Genomic DNA, 13,966 nt, shown 5'->3' on the forward strand with positions numbered 1-13,966 from the left:
GTTCCCCCCACCCAAACGGTCCAGACTAGAGCTGGCCTCTGGAAGAAGGAATTACACCAGCCCCGGGAATGTCCCAAGGGGTCCAGCCAACTGCTGTCTGTAGGACTGATGATCTCTCAGGATCATACATATCCCCCTCCACAAAAGGTTTCTGAGCCCCCATTGCTGCTCAACCCAGGGTTTGGAGGGACCTAGAGCAGGCTTTACCTATGCAGCAAAGATGTTCCTCATCTAGAAAATATGCTGCACCTCACCCACACTGACCAAGGGGAGCTACTCAGTGAAAACACACATGGTGCAGACGGGGTTCTCTCGCCTTCAGAGAACCTCCCTTGGGGTTGACCTGAACCCTCCTGCTCCCTGCTTTCTGCCTTTACCCGACTGCTCAGTCCTGCTCTCCAAGACCTACTGCCCAAGAGGACTCCCAAAGACTGCAAAAGAACCTACTAGAAACTCAAGTCACAAACCAACGCCACCAAGAGGCTATTCTCGGTCAAGGAAAGCAATGAGGACACACAGGACAGATGGAACACACCGGAAGATGGCAGAAGAGCTGCACAAGGGAAAGTAGGAGCACTTGGGACCAACGTGGGGCAGGGGGTAGCCCAGGACAAACACTCAAGAGTTGGGATGGCCAGCCTCATTCTCTCAGGAAGCAAAGCCCCTAGCAGGTTGGCTGGCTGGATCTGGAGACCAGCAAGATCCCAGACACAAAGCCTGGCTCGGTGCCCCATGGTGGCTCTGCAAGGTATACAAGATGCTGCCCAGCCTTCAGACATCTGTGGCTCCCTGACGAGAGGGAGGGAGCCCAGCAGAGTGGACAGGAAAGCAGCGCTCACTCACCCTGGCTGCTCCAATCCCCAGGCAGGACCTCCACCACTGAACTCTTTGCCACTCGGCACACAAATCAAGGGGAGAACTGCCAGGGCGAGAACATTCCATGTCCGCCTACTTCAGCACCCCCAGCAACTCCTGCCCCGGGACAAGAACAGGCCCGGGTCTCACTCACACTCCCTGCCTGCCTCCCCTCTCTCTCAGCCTAGGAATAAAGATAAAGGCAACCTCCACCCCTCACCCCCACAGCACCTTGATTCACTTAGAAATAAACTTCGATAGCAGAGAGGGCAAAAAGGAGAGCAGAGCACGGCGGAGGCACTCGATGATTCCACCCCTTTACTGTGTGTGCCTTGTGGATGTGACTCCATGCAGGCCGCGCTCCTCGGGACGGCAGCTGCCCAGAAAGAGCTTCCACTATGTGACACCGTTTAGACTTTTTAAATGTGTGGCCCAACCGCTTGCCAGTTAAGAATTACAGCAAATGATTCTATTTGTAATTTCTAACCTTCCCACTGCCTCCCCCCAAAAAAACTGTACATGAGTTTACAAACATATTAACATATAAATAACGAGAAGCGTCCTGGTGGGAGCCTCCCCAGCTGTCTCTGCTTGGAGATGAACACTGAGGGGGACGCCGTGCCCACACGAGGTGCCCGTGGCGAGGGGGCCTCTGTGGCAGTTGCCGTGGGTGCACTTCGCTGGCTTCTTCAGCACCTCTGGGTCGACCACCAGTCTGTGTCTGCTACGCCCAAGGTAGGTCCGGAAGCCCGGTCATCGCTCTGGCTCAAGCTCGTGCTGGAAGGGGCGCTTCTTCTCTCGACAGTGCTTCTTGTGGGCGGGCCAGTCCTTCTGCTGGCACTGGGAGCCGCAGTACCGGGCCACCTGGCAACGCCCGCAAATGTTGAACTCCCGGAGCTGAAAGAACACACAGGACAACCATGGCTTCACGGTCACACCAGGGAACCGGTTGTGGGGCAGGTACTACGCTGCAATCAGAAAGGACCCGGCAAGCCCATACACTGAAGCCGGCAGGCACAGCGGCTGCGGTGGAGAGGTGCGCGAGAGGCCCGCAGGGGCCGGGGCAGCGGGGTATGGAGCAACCCGGAGCTGGCACTCACTGCAGCACCTGTACCTGCTTCTCAATCATCGTGCAGGGAGGGTAATGGCACTCGTAGTAGGTGCAGGAATTCTCCTCCTCTTCCACCACGTCCCCGTTGGCGTTATAGTACCGGGTCACGTTCAGGACAGGAAACTGCTCTTCTATGGGGTCTGTGGGAAGCTGCTGAATCGCCAGCCAGTATAAGCTTTGCTCCCTTAAAAGGAGAAGCATATGCTTCAGTATACTCCAGCCAGACACGGTCGAGACAGGGACAGGACAGTGACCTGACTGCAGACAGATAGCTGGTTTCTCTTGCTCAGCATATCTCTGCCCCAGTTTTTGTTAGGACAACTTGACTCTTCTTTGGCCTGCCCCCACCATGCAGCAGGGCTTACCTGTATGGGATGTCAAGTATTTAGCATGTCTAAGCAGGGCTATGTCTGCCTCCCTCATAGATTTCCCAAAACCTGGGACTGACGGGCACACAGCAGGCACAAAGAGTGTGCGGCCTCAGTACAGGGACCTGGCCAAGCCTGGCCACCTGTGCAAAGCCAGGCAGTCCTTCTCCCTGCTCATGGACCCAGAGGCACCTACTTCTGCCCCTGCTGGTCCACCTCTCCTTCAATACTGTGAGCTGCTCTAAGTCTTTCTAAACACCAGAAGCTTGCAACTGAAGAATCCTACCTGCTGCTAGAACTGAGGCACCCTAACAGGCCCCAGGGGGAGCGCAGGCTGGGCAGGGCCGGTGAAGGCGCTCAGCAGCTCCCCCTGCTGCCGGGCTGCAAAGGTGCCACCACCTGTACTTCGAGAGCAAAGCAGCAGGTTAGCACCCCCTTCAACCTACCACCCTCTGTGGGGCCAGGCCTGGAGGACCTGGGCTAAATAGGGGAAGGGTCACCTTTACCTAATACCATATACGAAAATTATCTCAAAATGGATCAAAGACCTAAAAGTAAACAAACCTAACCTAAACAACTAAAGGCTCCATCGACGCACAAGTGGGTACGATGTGGTACATAACCATAATGTAATATTAACCAAAACACACAGGACACCAGGACAGAAATCCTGGGGCACCTGGGTGGCTCAGTCGGTTAAGCATCTGACTTTGGCGCAGGTCATGATCTCATGGTCAGTGAGTTCAAGCCCCGCGTCGGGCTCTGTGCTGAGGGCTTGAAGCCTGGAGCCTGCTTTGGATTCTGTCTCCCTCTCTCTCTGCCCCTCCCCAGCTCACACTCTGTTCTCTCAAAAATGAATAAACATTAAAAAAAAAAAAAAAAGACAAAATCCCAACACAGGCTACATCACGGATGAACCTTGAGGACACTGTGCTAAGTCTGTCACAAAAAGACAAATCCTGTAGGATCCACTCACAGGAAGCCCTGGAAGATTCAGATCCAAAGACACAGAGTAGGAAGGTGGAGGCTGGGGGAAAGGTGGGGGGGGGGGGGGATCAGTGTCTAAATGGGGAAGTTCTGGAGATGGATGGTGGGGATGGTTGCACAACTCAGTGGATGTATTGGACGCTACTAAACTGAACGTTCAAAAATGGCTGAGAGAGTAAACATTGTATGCATTTTACCACAATAAGAAAGGTTTTTTAAAAGGGAAAAAAAAAAAAAAGGGAAGTGTCAGGATGTAGGAGGGTGCTGGCTGCCTTCTGAGCCCTTCAATGAAGTCCTACACGACACAGGCAAGTTTCAATCCCAGTCGGCTCTTAGAAGCAGATAGGGAGGAAAACACACCTTGACAGAGAGGCCCTTCCCCCCCATGGATGAGCCGCCTTTGTGGCCCCACACTGAAGGAAAGCAGGGCAGGAGGTGCAGGCCTGTGAGAAGCCATGACGCCACGTTCCCTGCTTCACAAAGAGGGGGATTCCCACCACAAGGACCTGCAGAGTGCAGACCACATAATGCCCAGGCCAGCTGGTATTTCAGGCCACACTCAGGCTGGCTCTGACCCACGACAAGTAGAGGGAGAGTGTGAATCCCTAGCTGACAAACTAAGGATGGTCCCACTTGATTAGTTCCTGGGATGACACAAAGGACAGAACCTCAAGAACACAGCCTGTCCTGGGCCTCATGGGAATGGCCCATGGCCCATGGCCTAGAGGAGAACGGGGCAGGCAGGCCACGACCCAGCAGAGACCACTGGGCAGGGTGGCCTATGATGGAATGGATCCTTTTCCAAACAGGTGTTCTCAATTGTGGTTATCTTATGATCATAAAGAGTGTTCAGATAAAGAAATGTAACAACATTCAGCCACAGGCTGGCCAAACCATGAGTCACACAGAGGCCTAAAGTAACGATTGATAGCAGGAGCAGATCCGCTGCGGGTGAAGGGGTGGGCAGCCCCTTCCAGGTCTCCAGTGAGCAGAAGGAAACCTGTCTGGTGTTGGGGGAGGCAGGGCCGCTCGCGGTGTCCACACTGGATGAGCATCCGTGTTGGACAACCCAGGGGGAAATCTACAGACACTGATATGCCTGCTGAGCTGCCCTTACCCTTCTGTTGCTAATCCCTAACTTCACGTTCATTTTGTTTGATGAAAGAGCCTTCCCAGAGGCCCAAGGACATGCACAAACCCCAGAGAGCCCCAGTGAGCCCATAGATAATGCACACGTGGCCAGGAACACCCTGGCTAATTTGAGCTCCTACCTTCCATTCTGCTGGTTCCCCAGCTCTTCCCAAGGCCTCCAGGAAGCTCACACCCAGGCTGCTCTTGGGGCCATGGGAATTGCCTCAGAGCATCTTACTCGCCCAAGGGGGACACCTGCAGTAGCCTGAGCAGCACTGTTGTCAGGACCATGAAGAGGCAGAGACTGAGCAGCAGAGCCCCCAAACCACACTCTCTTGCTTCTTTTAAGCCACTGCTTAGGTGTTTAGCCAAAGAGCATGACAGAAAGATGCACGTGTGTGTGTACAGGAGGCATCCCCAGATAAAGATGTCCAAGTTTTCTCAGAGACACAAAGGAGAAGTCCTGCCCATGAGCAGGCATCCAGCCCAGACAGCTCTTCTCCCCACTAGAGCCAATCATTAGAAGGGGTACCTGAGTGGCTCATTCAATTGAGTGTCCAACTTTGGCTCAGGTCATGATCTCACGGTTTGTGAGTTCGAGCCCCACATCAGGCTCTGTGCTGACAGCTCACAGGATTCTGTGTCTACCTCCTTCTCTGCCCCTTACCTTACTTGTGCTATGTCTCTCTCTCTCTCTCTCAAAAACAAACAAACATTAAAAAAAAATTATCAAAATGGTATCCCAACCCCGTGAAGAAAACAAGGAGGGAAAACTTGGAGGGAAAATGACCAAGGTCTCCACTCCCACAGAAGCATCAGATCAGAGTGGAGACACGGGCCCCTCTTAGTAACAAGAGCCTGAAGGAGGACCTTCCATGAGGCACCTCTGCCGGCTCCCCCGGCCCCGAGAAGCCCCACCTTTGTTTGCTGGATGTCTCTTCGGCTTTGGGCCGCCAGCCCCACGGCACCAGCTGCAGGTTGTCCAGGCGATTGTCTACAGTCACAGCATTGAGGTGTACCACCTGAAACCCAGGAGCAATGCCTCCCCTGTGCCGCTCCCTGGAAAACAAGACGTCTCTCTCAATCAGCCTCCTCTGGCCTTCCCAAATACTTCCGCCCTACGATCTGAACGGGCCCCTCATCACGCTGATGGGGACAATTAGGAACAAGGGTGTCGAGAGGAATCGAAGTATGTCGGTCCACGGCCAAACAAGATAGACCATGTTGAAGTCCAGCCCCTCGACAGAACCCCAACTGTCAAACACAATCTAGAGACTTCCCCATCAGAGTAGTCCCAGGCGCTGTGGAACTACACCATGCACACCAAGGAGAGGCAGTCCTTTCCTCACATCCCACCGACAGGCTCAGCGAGAGCCCAGTGGAGGGAGCAGACCCCACCCTACCCCAGAGGAGCCTGTGTCCGGAGCAAGTACGAGCAAAAAATGCGCTTTTAGGCTGCTCTGTTAGTGATACAATATGCGAAGGAGCCATTCCTCTGAGTTAATGGCAATGACCCAAAGGCAACTAAGAGGGTGCGGGAGCACGACTCAGGGAAAGCACCTTCTGTCAATGAGGGCAGGTGTCTCTGCAGGCTCTATGTGCGCATCAGGGCTCATGCGGTGCCCAAATAGAAAATACGCAGTTTGAAGACACCTACCACAGCAGCTCGTGAAGGAGCCTTCCTGACCCTCTTCCCCGGTTTTTGTCAAAGGCATATGCAAATATCTTAGCACCATTTCCATCTGCATCTACTTCCATCCGGGCCTGAGAAGGAGCAAAGAAAAGGTCTGTTAAAAAGTTTCTGATTCTTAGCTACATTGGAAATCCCTCTTAAAGAAATTAAGTGAAAGGGGCGCCTGGGTGGCTTAGTCGGTTAAGCATCCGACTTTGGCTCAGGTTATGATCTCATGGTTCATGGGTTCAGGCCCCGCGTCGGGCTCTGTGCTGACAGCTCGGAGCCTGGAGCCTGCTTTGGATTCTGTGTCTCCTTCTCTCTCTGCCCCTCCCCCGCTCATGCACTGTTTCTCTCTCTTTCAAAAATAAACGTTAAAAAAAATAAAAAAGAAAAAAAAAAAGAAAGAAAAATTAAGTGAAACAAACAAACCAGGATACATATATGGGGCCTGTTTCTGGGACCCAGAGCTCTGCAGAGACTTCCAGATGTGAGAAATCAGCCCTGTATCCCAGCAATAACTCACTTACAAACCACTCTGTAAAACACTGTGAACACAGAGAAATAAATTTTCCCACTTTTAGAAAAAGCCCACAATTCAGTAAGAAAAACAAAGCCTCGGACAAGTAACTACAGTTCATCCTTGAGGTAAGCCCCACACAGCTGAAAATCCACGTGTAACTTTTAACTTCTCAATACTTAACTACTAATAGCCTGCTGCTGACCACAAACCTTAACAATAACAGACAACTATCAAATATTTTTGTATGTTACGTGTGTTATATGCTATATTCTTACAATAAAGTAAAGTTAAAAAGAAGGACACGTTTTCAAGAAAGTCTTAGGGAGGGGCGCCTGGGTGGTTCAGTCAGTCGAGCGTCTGACTTTGGCTCAGGTCATGGTCTTGAGGTTCGTGAGATCAAGCCCCTCATCAGGCTTGCTGCGGTCAGTGCAGAGCCTGCTTCAGATCCTGTCTCCCTCTCTCTGTCCCTCCCCCACTCATACTGGTGCCCATGCTCCCTCTCTCAAAAATGAAAAGTAAACATTCAAAAAAATAAATAAGAAAGTCACGAGGAAAAAAATACATTTACGGTACCGGACTATGTTTATCAAAGAAAGGACCCATGTATAAGTTAACCTGTGCAGTTCAAAGCCATGTTGTCCAACGGTCATCTGTGCTATAAAAGCACGAAAGGCTGAAATAAAAGTGAAGTGGGTCCACAGACTCCTGGAGGAATTCTGACGGGGAGGAGCTGGTAGGTGAGGACTGGCTCGTCCAGTGGAGAACTGCGGAAGGCAAGGGAGCTCAGGGAGAGGGAGAGTAGAGAGCACCAGGGCACAGAGGGACAGTGGGGCCAAGGCCAGAGGAAAGGTGGGGTGGCACTGCACAGCCTCATAAGGAGCCAAGGCTTGTCCGATTGAACATTCAATCACAAGCATGACACACAATTCGACGTGTTTTCAGGAAGAGCCAGCAACCGGGGTAGAAGTGGGGGAAGACCAGTATCACAGAGGTGGTGGGGGTTCCACCGGGCAGCCAAAGCCAGGCTGCCCTCACAGAGGATAAAACCCATCCCTCATGACCCTCCCCAGGCAGTGACTGAAAGTAGGGGAGCAAAGGAATAGCCATCCTTACCTCAAAGGAGTAGCCCTCCACCAGTGGGATATCTTGCTCATCTATCAGTGTGTACTTGGTCTGCAAATCAACCATGTTTCAAAACATTACATTCAGGGTCTCAATAAAGGGTTAGTAACAGGCAGCAACAGCTCCTCCAAGCTAAATGAGGCCTGCAGGTGAGGGGCATAGGCAGCCTACCCAGAACGGCAGGTGGTTATGACCCGCTCAAGGCTACCAGAGGAGCAGGTAGCAGGCTTCATTCCTACGTGCCACCGAACTGGCTAACCTCGAAGCTGTTTTAACGGGTCAACAGACCTAACCCGAGACAGGGGCTTCCTCAGAATACAGGAAAGGACCGGGTTTGAAGCACAACATCCAGAAAATTTCAATTAACGTTTACTTAAGATGGGTGGTCGTTACACAGGTGCTCACTAAACTGTTTTTTAACTTTCTGTCTGAAATGTTCCAATTGAAAGTTTTAAGGGATGATATTAACGCAACCAGTCACTGAGTTGGAAATGGTCTCGGAGCTGACGGGGAGCCCACCCTTCCCTCAGGTAAAAAGCCACATCGCTCCTGCAGGAAAGGCAAGAAACAGTCCCCCAAACGGACTAGTCTCACTCTTGCTTGGAAAGCCTTTTTCTAGGATCTAAGTCGGTTTTACCTTCATCTGACTGCCTCTGCTCCTCTCTCCCACCAGAAGCTTCCGCCGCTGGTGATGGGAACAGGGTTCCCATCCCGGGTAAGGTCCGTGGCTGGTGCAGCTGCACGGCCGGCCGGCTCCTGGAAACAGCCAAGCCTCAATGCCCACAGGTGCCAGGAAGCCCCAGCCTCGAACACGCGGAGGGCGGGGCCAGGTAAGGGAGAGAAGCAGAGGGAGGCCCTGCTCTGGGAGGCCCACTGAGGCTGGTCCAGACACGGCCACCGCCGGCAGCGTGAAAACCTGCGCGAAGCTCCACCACGGACCGGCAGGCACCGAGACCCAGACCGTCTTGCCACCGAGCGAGCGGGCCGCCTCGGAAGGGCTCTGCGCTGCCCGCGGCCACCAGCCCCCTCCTGCCCCGCGGGGACACGCCGCCAGCCCGCCCGCCAGGCCCCGCAGCCCCCAGACCCCGCGCCCCCGGCCCAGCGCCCCGATCCGCCGGCCCCGCGCCCCGGTTCCCGAGCCGCTCACCTTCCCGGCCACCCGGCCGAGCCGCACGATGCCCAATTTGAAGTCGGTCATGGCCGGGCCTGCGCTCGGCCGGCGGCGCCGCTCCCTCAGGAGACGCCGGGCCGGGACCGGGGCCGGGCCGGGGCGGCGCCGCGGCGCGCCGGGTGGGCCGGGTCGGCGGGCCGGGGTCGGGCCAGGCGGGACGAGGCTGGGCCGGACTCGGGCCGCCTCCGCCTGGCGCCCGCCGGACCTGCCACGCGCCGCCGCCGCCGCCGCCGCCGCCGCCGCCACCGCCGCCGCGCGCACCACCGCGAGCGGAGCTGGAGGCGGGGCGCGGCGCAGACACACCCCCGCCCGCCGCCGTCCCGCCAATCGCGGGGCGCGCACTGCGCTAGCCGCCGCGCGCCGCCGCGCCGTGGCCAACGGGAGGAAAGCGAGTGCGCCGGCGCATTGAGGAGCAGAGGCAGCGCGGGGGAGGGGCGCGGCCGGGGGCGGTGCCTGCGCGGCCTCCCCGCGCGACGTCAGTTTCGCGGGAAGCTTTGTGAAGGACGCCGCGCTGAGGCTGCTTGCTGCCGGCTCCCCGCTCGCGGCTCGGACCCAGCGCCGGGTCCTGCGCCCGGCCCCTGACTCCACGACTAGCCCGGCGGCCACCGGTCCCGCGCCCGGCCTTGCATCCCCACGCCTGACCCGGCGCCGGTCTTTCGACCCCGCGCGCAACCCCCTTGCGGAGGGCGGCTTGGCTCCACGCCCGGGGGCCGTCGGAGGGCCTGCAGGTTGAGGTTTCTGCCGGGCTCGCTGCGGCTCCCCCAAAACGGTCCCCCGTGCGCAGGACAGCGGGCAGGAGGCACGGGTGCCGCCGCGGAGTAGGGGCTGGGGAGACACCCGAGCCCAGCCCAGAATGCTGTTAGCTGGTGGCACACCTGACCGCCTTCCTTCCTCCCTGGCCACTCACCACCTCCTCCTCACAGGGGCCCAGGTGAGGACCACGGTGGCCCGTGGTGCCCACACAGCCCATCCTCAGGCTACATCAACCTTCCTTGGGTCTCAAGCTGTTAACTAGGGTGGGGTAATGTGCCAGCCGCTCACCAGCTTGGTTCAGCTCCTTCCTGAGGACTTTGGGGGCTACCACCCTTGTCTCCTGGCAACCACTCTAGCTGGGCTTTCACCTTCCTCCCCTCCCTCCCCCCCCCCCCCCCCCCCCCAGAAATTACACCAGTGCACAAAACAAAAACCAGAAACCCCTGGTCATATTTCAGTGACGGAGGCAGAAAAGGCTCATGATGAGTTATGTGCCACATTAGAAAATGATAAACACTGGAGGGGGAAACAAGTAGATCAGCATTAGGCAGTTGGGGGTCTAGGGAAGGTGGTGGGCAGGGTAGGCCCCATTGAGAAGTCAATTTGAACCGTGTAAGGAGAGAGGGCCATGTGGGCATTTGGAGGAAGAGCCAGTGCAAAGTCCCTGAGCTGGGAACATCTGGCATATTTGAAAAAGTGGGGGTGTCCATTGTGACCAGACAGGAGTGCCTGACAGAAACAGGGGTCAAGGTCAGAGAGGTGAGGGGCCAGAGGGGGGTCAAATAGACTCATAAGGACTTTAACTTTTAGACTTAGAAAAGTGAGGCCAGGGGCACCTGGGTGGCTCAGTCGGTTAAGCGTCCGACTTCAGCTTAGGTCATGATCTCACGGTTTGTGAGTTTGAGCCCCGCATCAGGTTCTGTGCTGACAGCTCAGAGCCTGGAGCCTGCTTCCGGATTCTGTCTCCCTCTCTCTCTGCCCCTCCCCTGCTCATGCTCTGTCCCTCTCTGTCTCAAAAATAAATAAAACATTTTTTAAAAAATTAGGAAAGTGAGTCCATTGGAGGATTTGAATAGAGGAATAGCTTTCCAATGAATCAAGCTGTTGATTGGGCGTGGGGGCCAGATTGGAAACAGGAAGGCTGTTTAGCAAGTGAATACAAGTAGCAATTGAATACAAGAGAGTGTTTAGATACATGGAGCCAGTGGTCTGTAGCAGTCGGGAGCCCTGGTTATGCTGCAGTAGCAACCCCACATTCTCATGACCTGAGTTGAAGTCAGACGCTTAACTGAGCCACCCAGGTGCCCAAGACATACCTCTTCTGAGGTATTTTTGCTAAAAACAGGAGCAGAGAAATGGGGCCAAAACTGGAAAGAGAACGGAAGTCGAGAGATGGTTTCACTCTGGGAGGGGATATAGATGTTTGCTCACCCACAGGAAAGATCCCATAGAGGAGAATCAATGGCAAGAGGAGGTTTGGGAGATTAGGTGTGGCAGCTCAGCTCAGTATGGAGAGTCTGATGTAAAGGTTCTGAAAGGCAAGTGGGTGTGGAGGCAGGAGTTTAAGGGAGTTCTCTGCTGATGAGAACTTTCTACTTTCTCAAATAAGTAGAAAACAAAGTCATCAGTTCAAAATGAGGAAAGGGGAACAAATGTTGGGAGTCCAGGGAGAGAGGTCCAGGAATAATGTAACTGGCTAGAAAAATAGGAAAATGCAGTAGGGGGCCACACAGTGTGACTGTGTTTTTCTCAGCCTATTTCAGCTGGTGCAGAGAAAGAGAAGGGCAGGATTTAGCCAAGACTCTGGTTGTGCTGGGTGGGGGCAGGGGTGGGGTTCTGAAAGAGTGACCCGATGCTAACCCATGGCATCAGAGCTGAATGAGGAAAGGAGAGGATACCAGAGGGGGCGGGGCCAGTGGGTTGGAGTTCCAGTTCCGTGGGGTCCAAAGGATTGCAGGAATTGTGGCACTAGAGAGAGTGGGCTAGCAGGACAGGAGGTGGTAGCCAGAGATGTGTGGACCTGAGATCACAAGGGAGGGCTGTGACTGTGGATGATGTTTGTATATTTTTGTTACCTACCGATGTGCAACTAACTAACCACTCCAAAATCTAGTGGCTTAAAGCAACATTGATTTAGGGATGCCTGGGTGGCTGACTAGGTTAAGCATCCGACTTGATTTTGGCTCGGGTCATGATCTCACGGTTCATGGGTTGGAGCCCCACATCAGGCTCTGCGCTGACAAAGCAGAGCCTGCTCAGGATTCTCTCTCTCTCTGCCCCTCCCTCTCTCTCTCTCTCAATAAACTTAAAACAACAACAACAACGATCTATTATTCCTTGCAATTCTATGCTTGTGGTCTTCTATTCCACATGGTGTCAGCTCAGTCCCTCCTTTGGTTGCACTGGATCAGAAATTCCCTGGAATTTCTTCTCTGGGTGACTTACCTTTGTGTGATGACTCATTATTCAGGGTTCCCCGCATGGCCAAGCATGATAGCTGGACTTCCTTCTAACATGGAGGCTGTGCTCTAAGTGATAAGTCCCATCGTACAAGCATTTATTTGGTGTCCGTTTGAATCACCCTTGCTAGTATCCCACTGGCCAAAGCAAGTCATGAGGGCAAGCCCAAATGAGTGTAGGAGGGCTGTCTACAAGTATGGTTCACTGTGGGGGGGGGGGACTAGTGGAACAGCCTGCCCCAGCCCACCCTTTGGCCTCCAATGATTCATACTCCTCCCTTTTGAGAGTGTGCCTCCCAAGTGACCCCAGAATCACCATCTCATCAAGGCATTAGGCTTGGAGTCCAGTATATTGCAATACGCAACAGGGCCAGATGGATGAGGCACATTGGATGTGCCATTGGATGTGCCTTTTGCTCCAAGGGCATGTTATCTGCCCCCCAATACCCAACATTCAGTGGTGAAGCACAGTTTAAGTGAACAGACCCCCTGTTCAAAAAGGGGGAGTGTACCCTTAGTCACTGGTCCACAGCAATTTTGGAACCCAGCTAACACCTGTCACAATATTCCTTGCTCAGGGCTTGTCTGCGCCCTGCAAATGGTTCCTTCAGTTACTGTTTTGAGTGTTCTCAGTTCCTCCCTCCGGGCACTGGGCCATGCACTTGCAGTGACCCCCTTTTCCATAGGAAACGGCCTGTGTTTGCAGCTGAGTGTCTTCGTTAGTCTGCTTCCTGCCTGTAGAAAGCAGGGGCCCAGACACCTTTTATTTCAAACTCTGTTATTTCAACCCTTAAACACACACACACACACACACACACACACACACACACACACACACAAACTGGATTTCTATATATCAAAATTGTAACTCACTTTACTAAACAAAAGCTATACTGCAAATGTCTTTAAGAAGGCTGTTCTCTCCTGCGGGCTGAGTCAGGTGCTGTGGAACGATGACCTCAAGATTCTTAGAAGCCCTTTGTGTGGCTGGCAGGGTCTACGAGGACTCCCCACCCCCACCGGAAATCCTCAAATATCTTCACAAGGGATCATACAACCGTGCCCTTAAATTTATTTTAACCCTCATATTTTGCAGGAGGTACTCTGGACTTAGTTTTTACCACGATGCCATTTCTCACCTTTAGAACTATTTGCCGCCTGTAAAGGCCGAGAATGAGAAAAAGTTTTGATTTTCCAACGTAGCAAGACCTGGCTTGGAAATACCTCATCTACCTGCTGCCGGAGTATGGAACGGCTACTTCTTTGGTACGTTCTCTCCTTGATCTCACGTTAGGCTAACTGAGCAAAGCCAATCAGCCTCGAAGCTTTCTGCTGGGAATCTGCTGGGAAAATCAGATCATTAGACACATTTTGTGTCTTCCATGTTACCACAGGCCACGGGCTCACCATTTTCCTGCCAATTCTGAACATGGCCTCCCTCAGCTGAGTTCTCACTGACAGTGTCCACCTGCTGCCTGCTTCAAAGTCAGTGTCAGATTTTATTTTTTTTTTAATTTTTTTTAAACGTTTATTTTTTTTGAGACAGAGAGAGACAGAGCATGAACAGGGGAGGGGCAGAGAGAGAGGGAGACACAAAATCTGAAGCAGGCTCCAGGCTCTGAGCTGTCAGCACAGAGCCCGACGCGGGGCTCGAACCCACGGACCGTGAGATCATGACCTGAGCCGAAGTCGGACGCTTAACCGACTGAGCCACCCAGGCGCCCCAGTGTCAGATTTTAGAATTTTACTGCAGCAATATCTCACTCCCAAGTGTCGACTTCTGTCCCAGGCATCTGTTGCTGCATCACAAACCA

General features: G+C 53.9%; 1 protein-coding gene across 1 annotated transcript; it reads right to left on the minus strand.

Moving 5' to 3' along the window:
• Positions 1–1,149: 1,149 nt before the first annotated feature.
• Positions 1,150–9,047, minus strand: ZMYND19 (zinc finger MYND-type containing 19). Its single transcript, XM_042913867.1, has 6 exons — positions 8,917–9,047; positions 7,761–7,820; positions 6,110–6,216; positions 5,371–5,511; positions 1,970–2,150; positions 1,150–1,752 (listed from the first exon to the last, which is right to left on the minus strand). The coding sequence occupies exons 1-6, from the start codon at positions 8,965–8,967 to the stop codon at positions 1,609–1,611; spliced, it is 684 nt and encodes a 227-aa protein (XP_042769801.1). The 5' UTR covers positions 8,968–9,047; the 3' UTR covers positions 1,150–1,608.
• Positions 9,048–13,966: the final 4,919 nt, after the last annotated feature.

This window comes from Panthera leo, chromosome D4 (assembly GCF_018350215.1).
Source record: "Panthera leo isolate Ple1 chromosome D4, P.leo_Ple1_pat1.1, whole genome shotgun sequence".
Classification (NCBI taxonomy): domain Eukaryota; kingdom Metazoa; phylum Chordata; class Mammalia; order Carnivora; family Felidae; genus Panthera; species Panthera leo.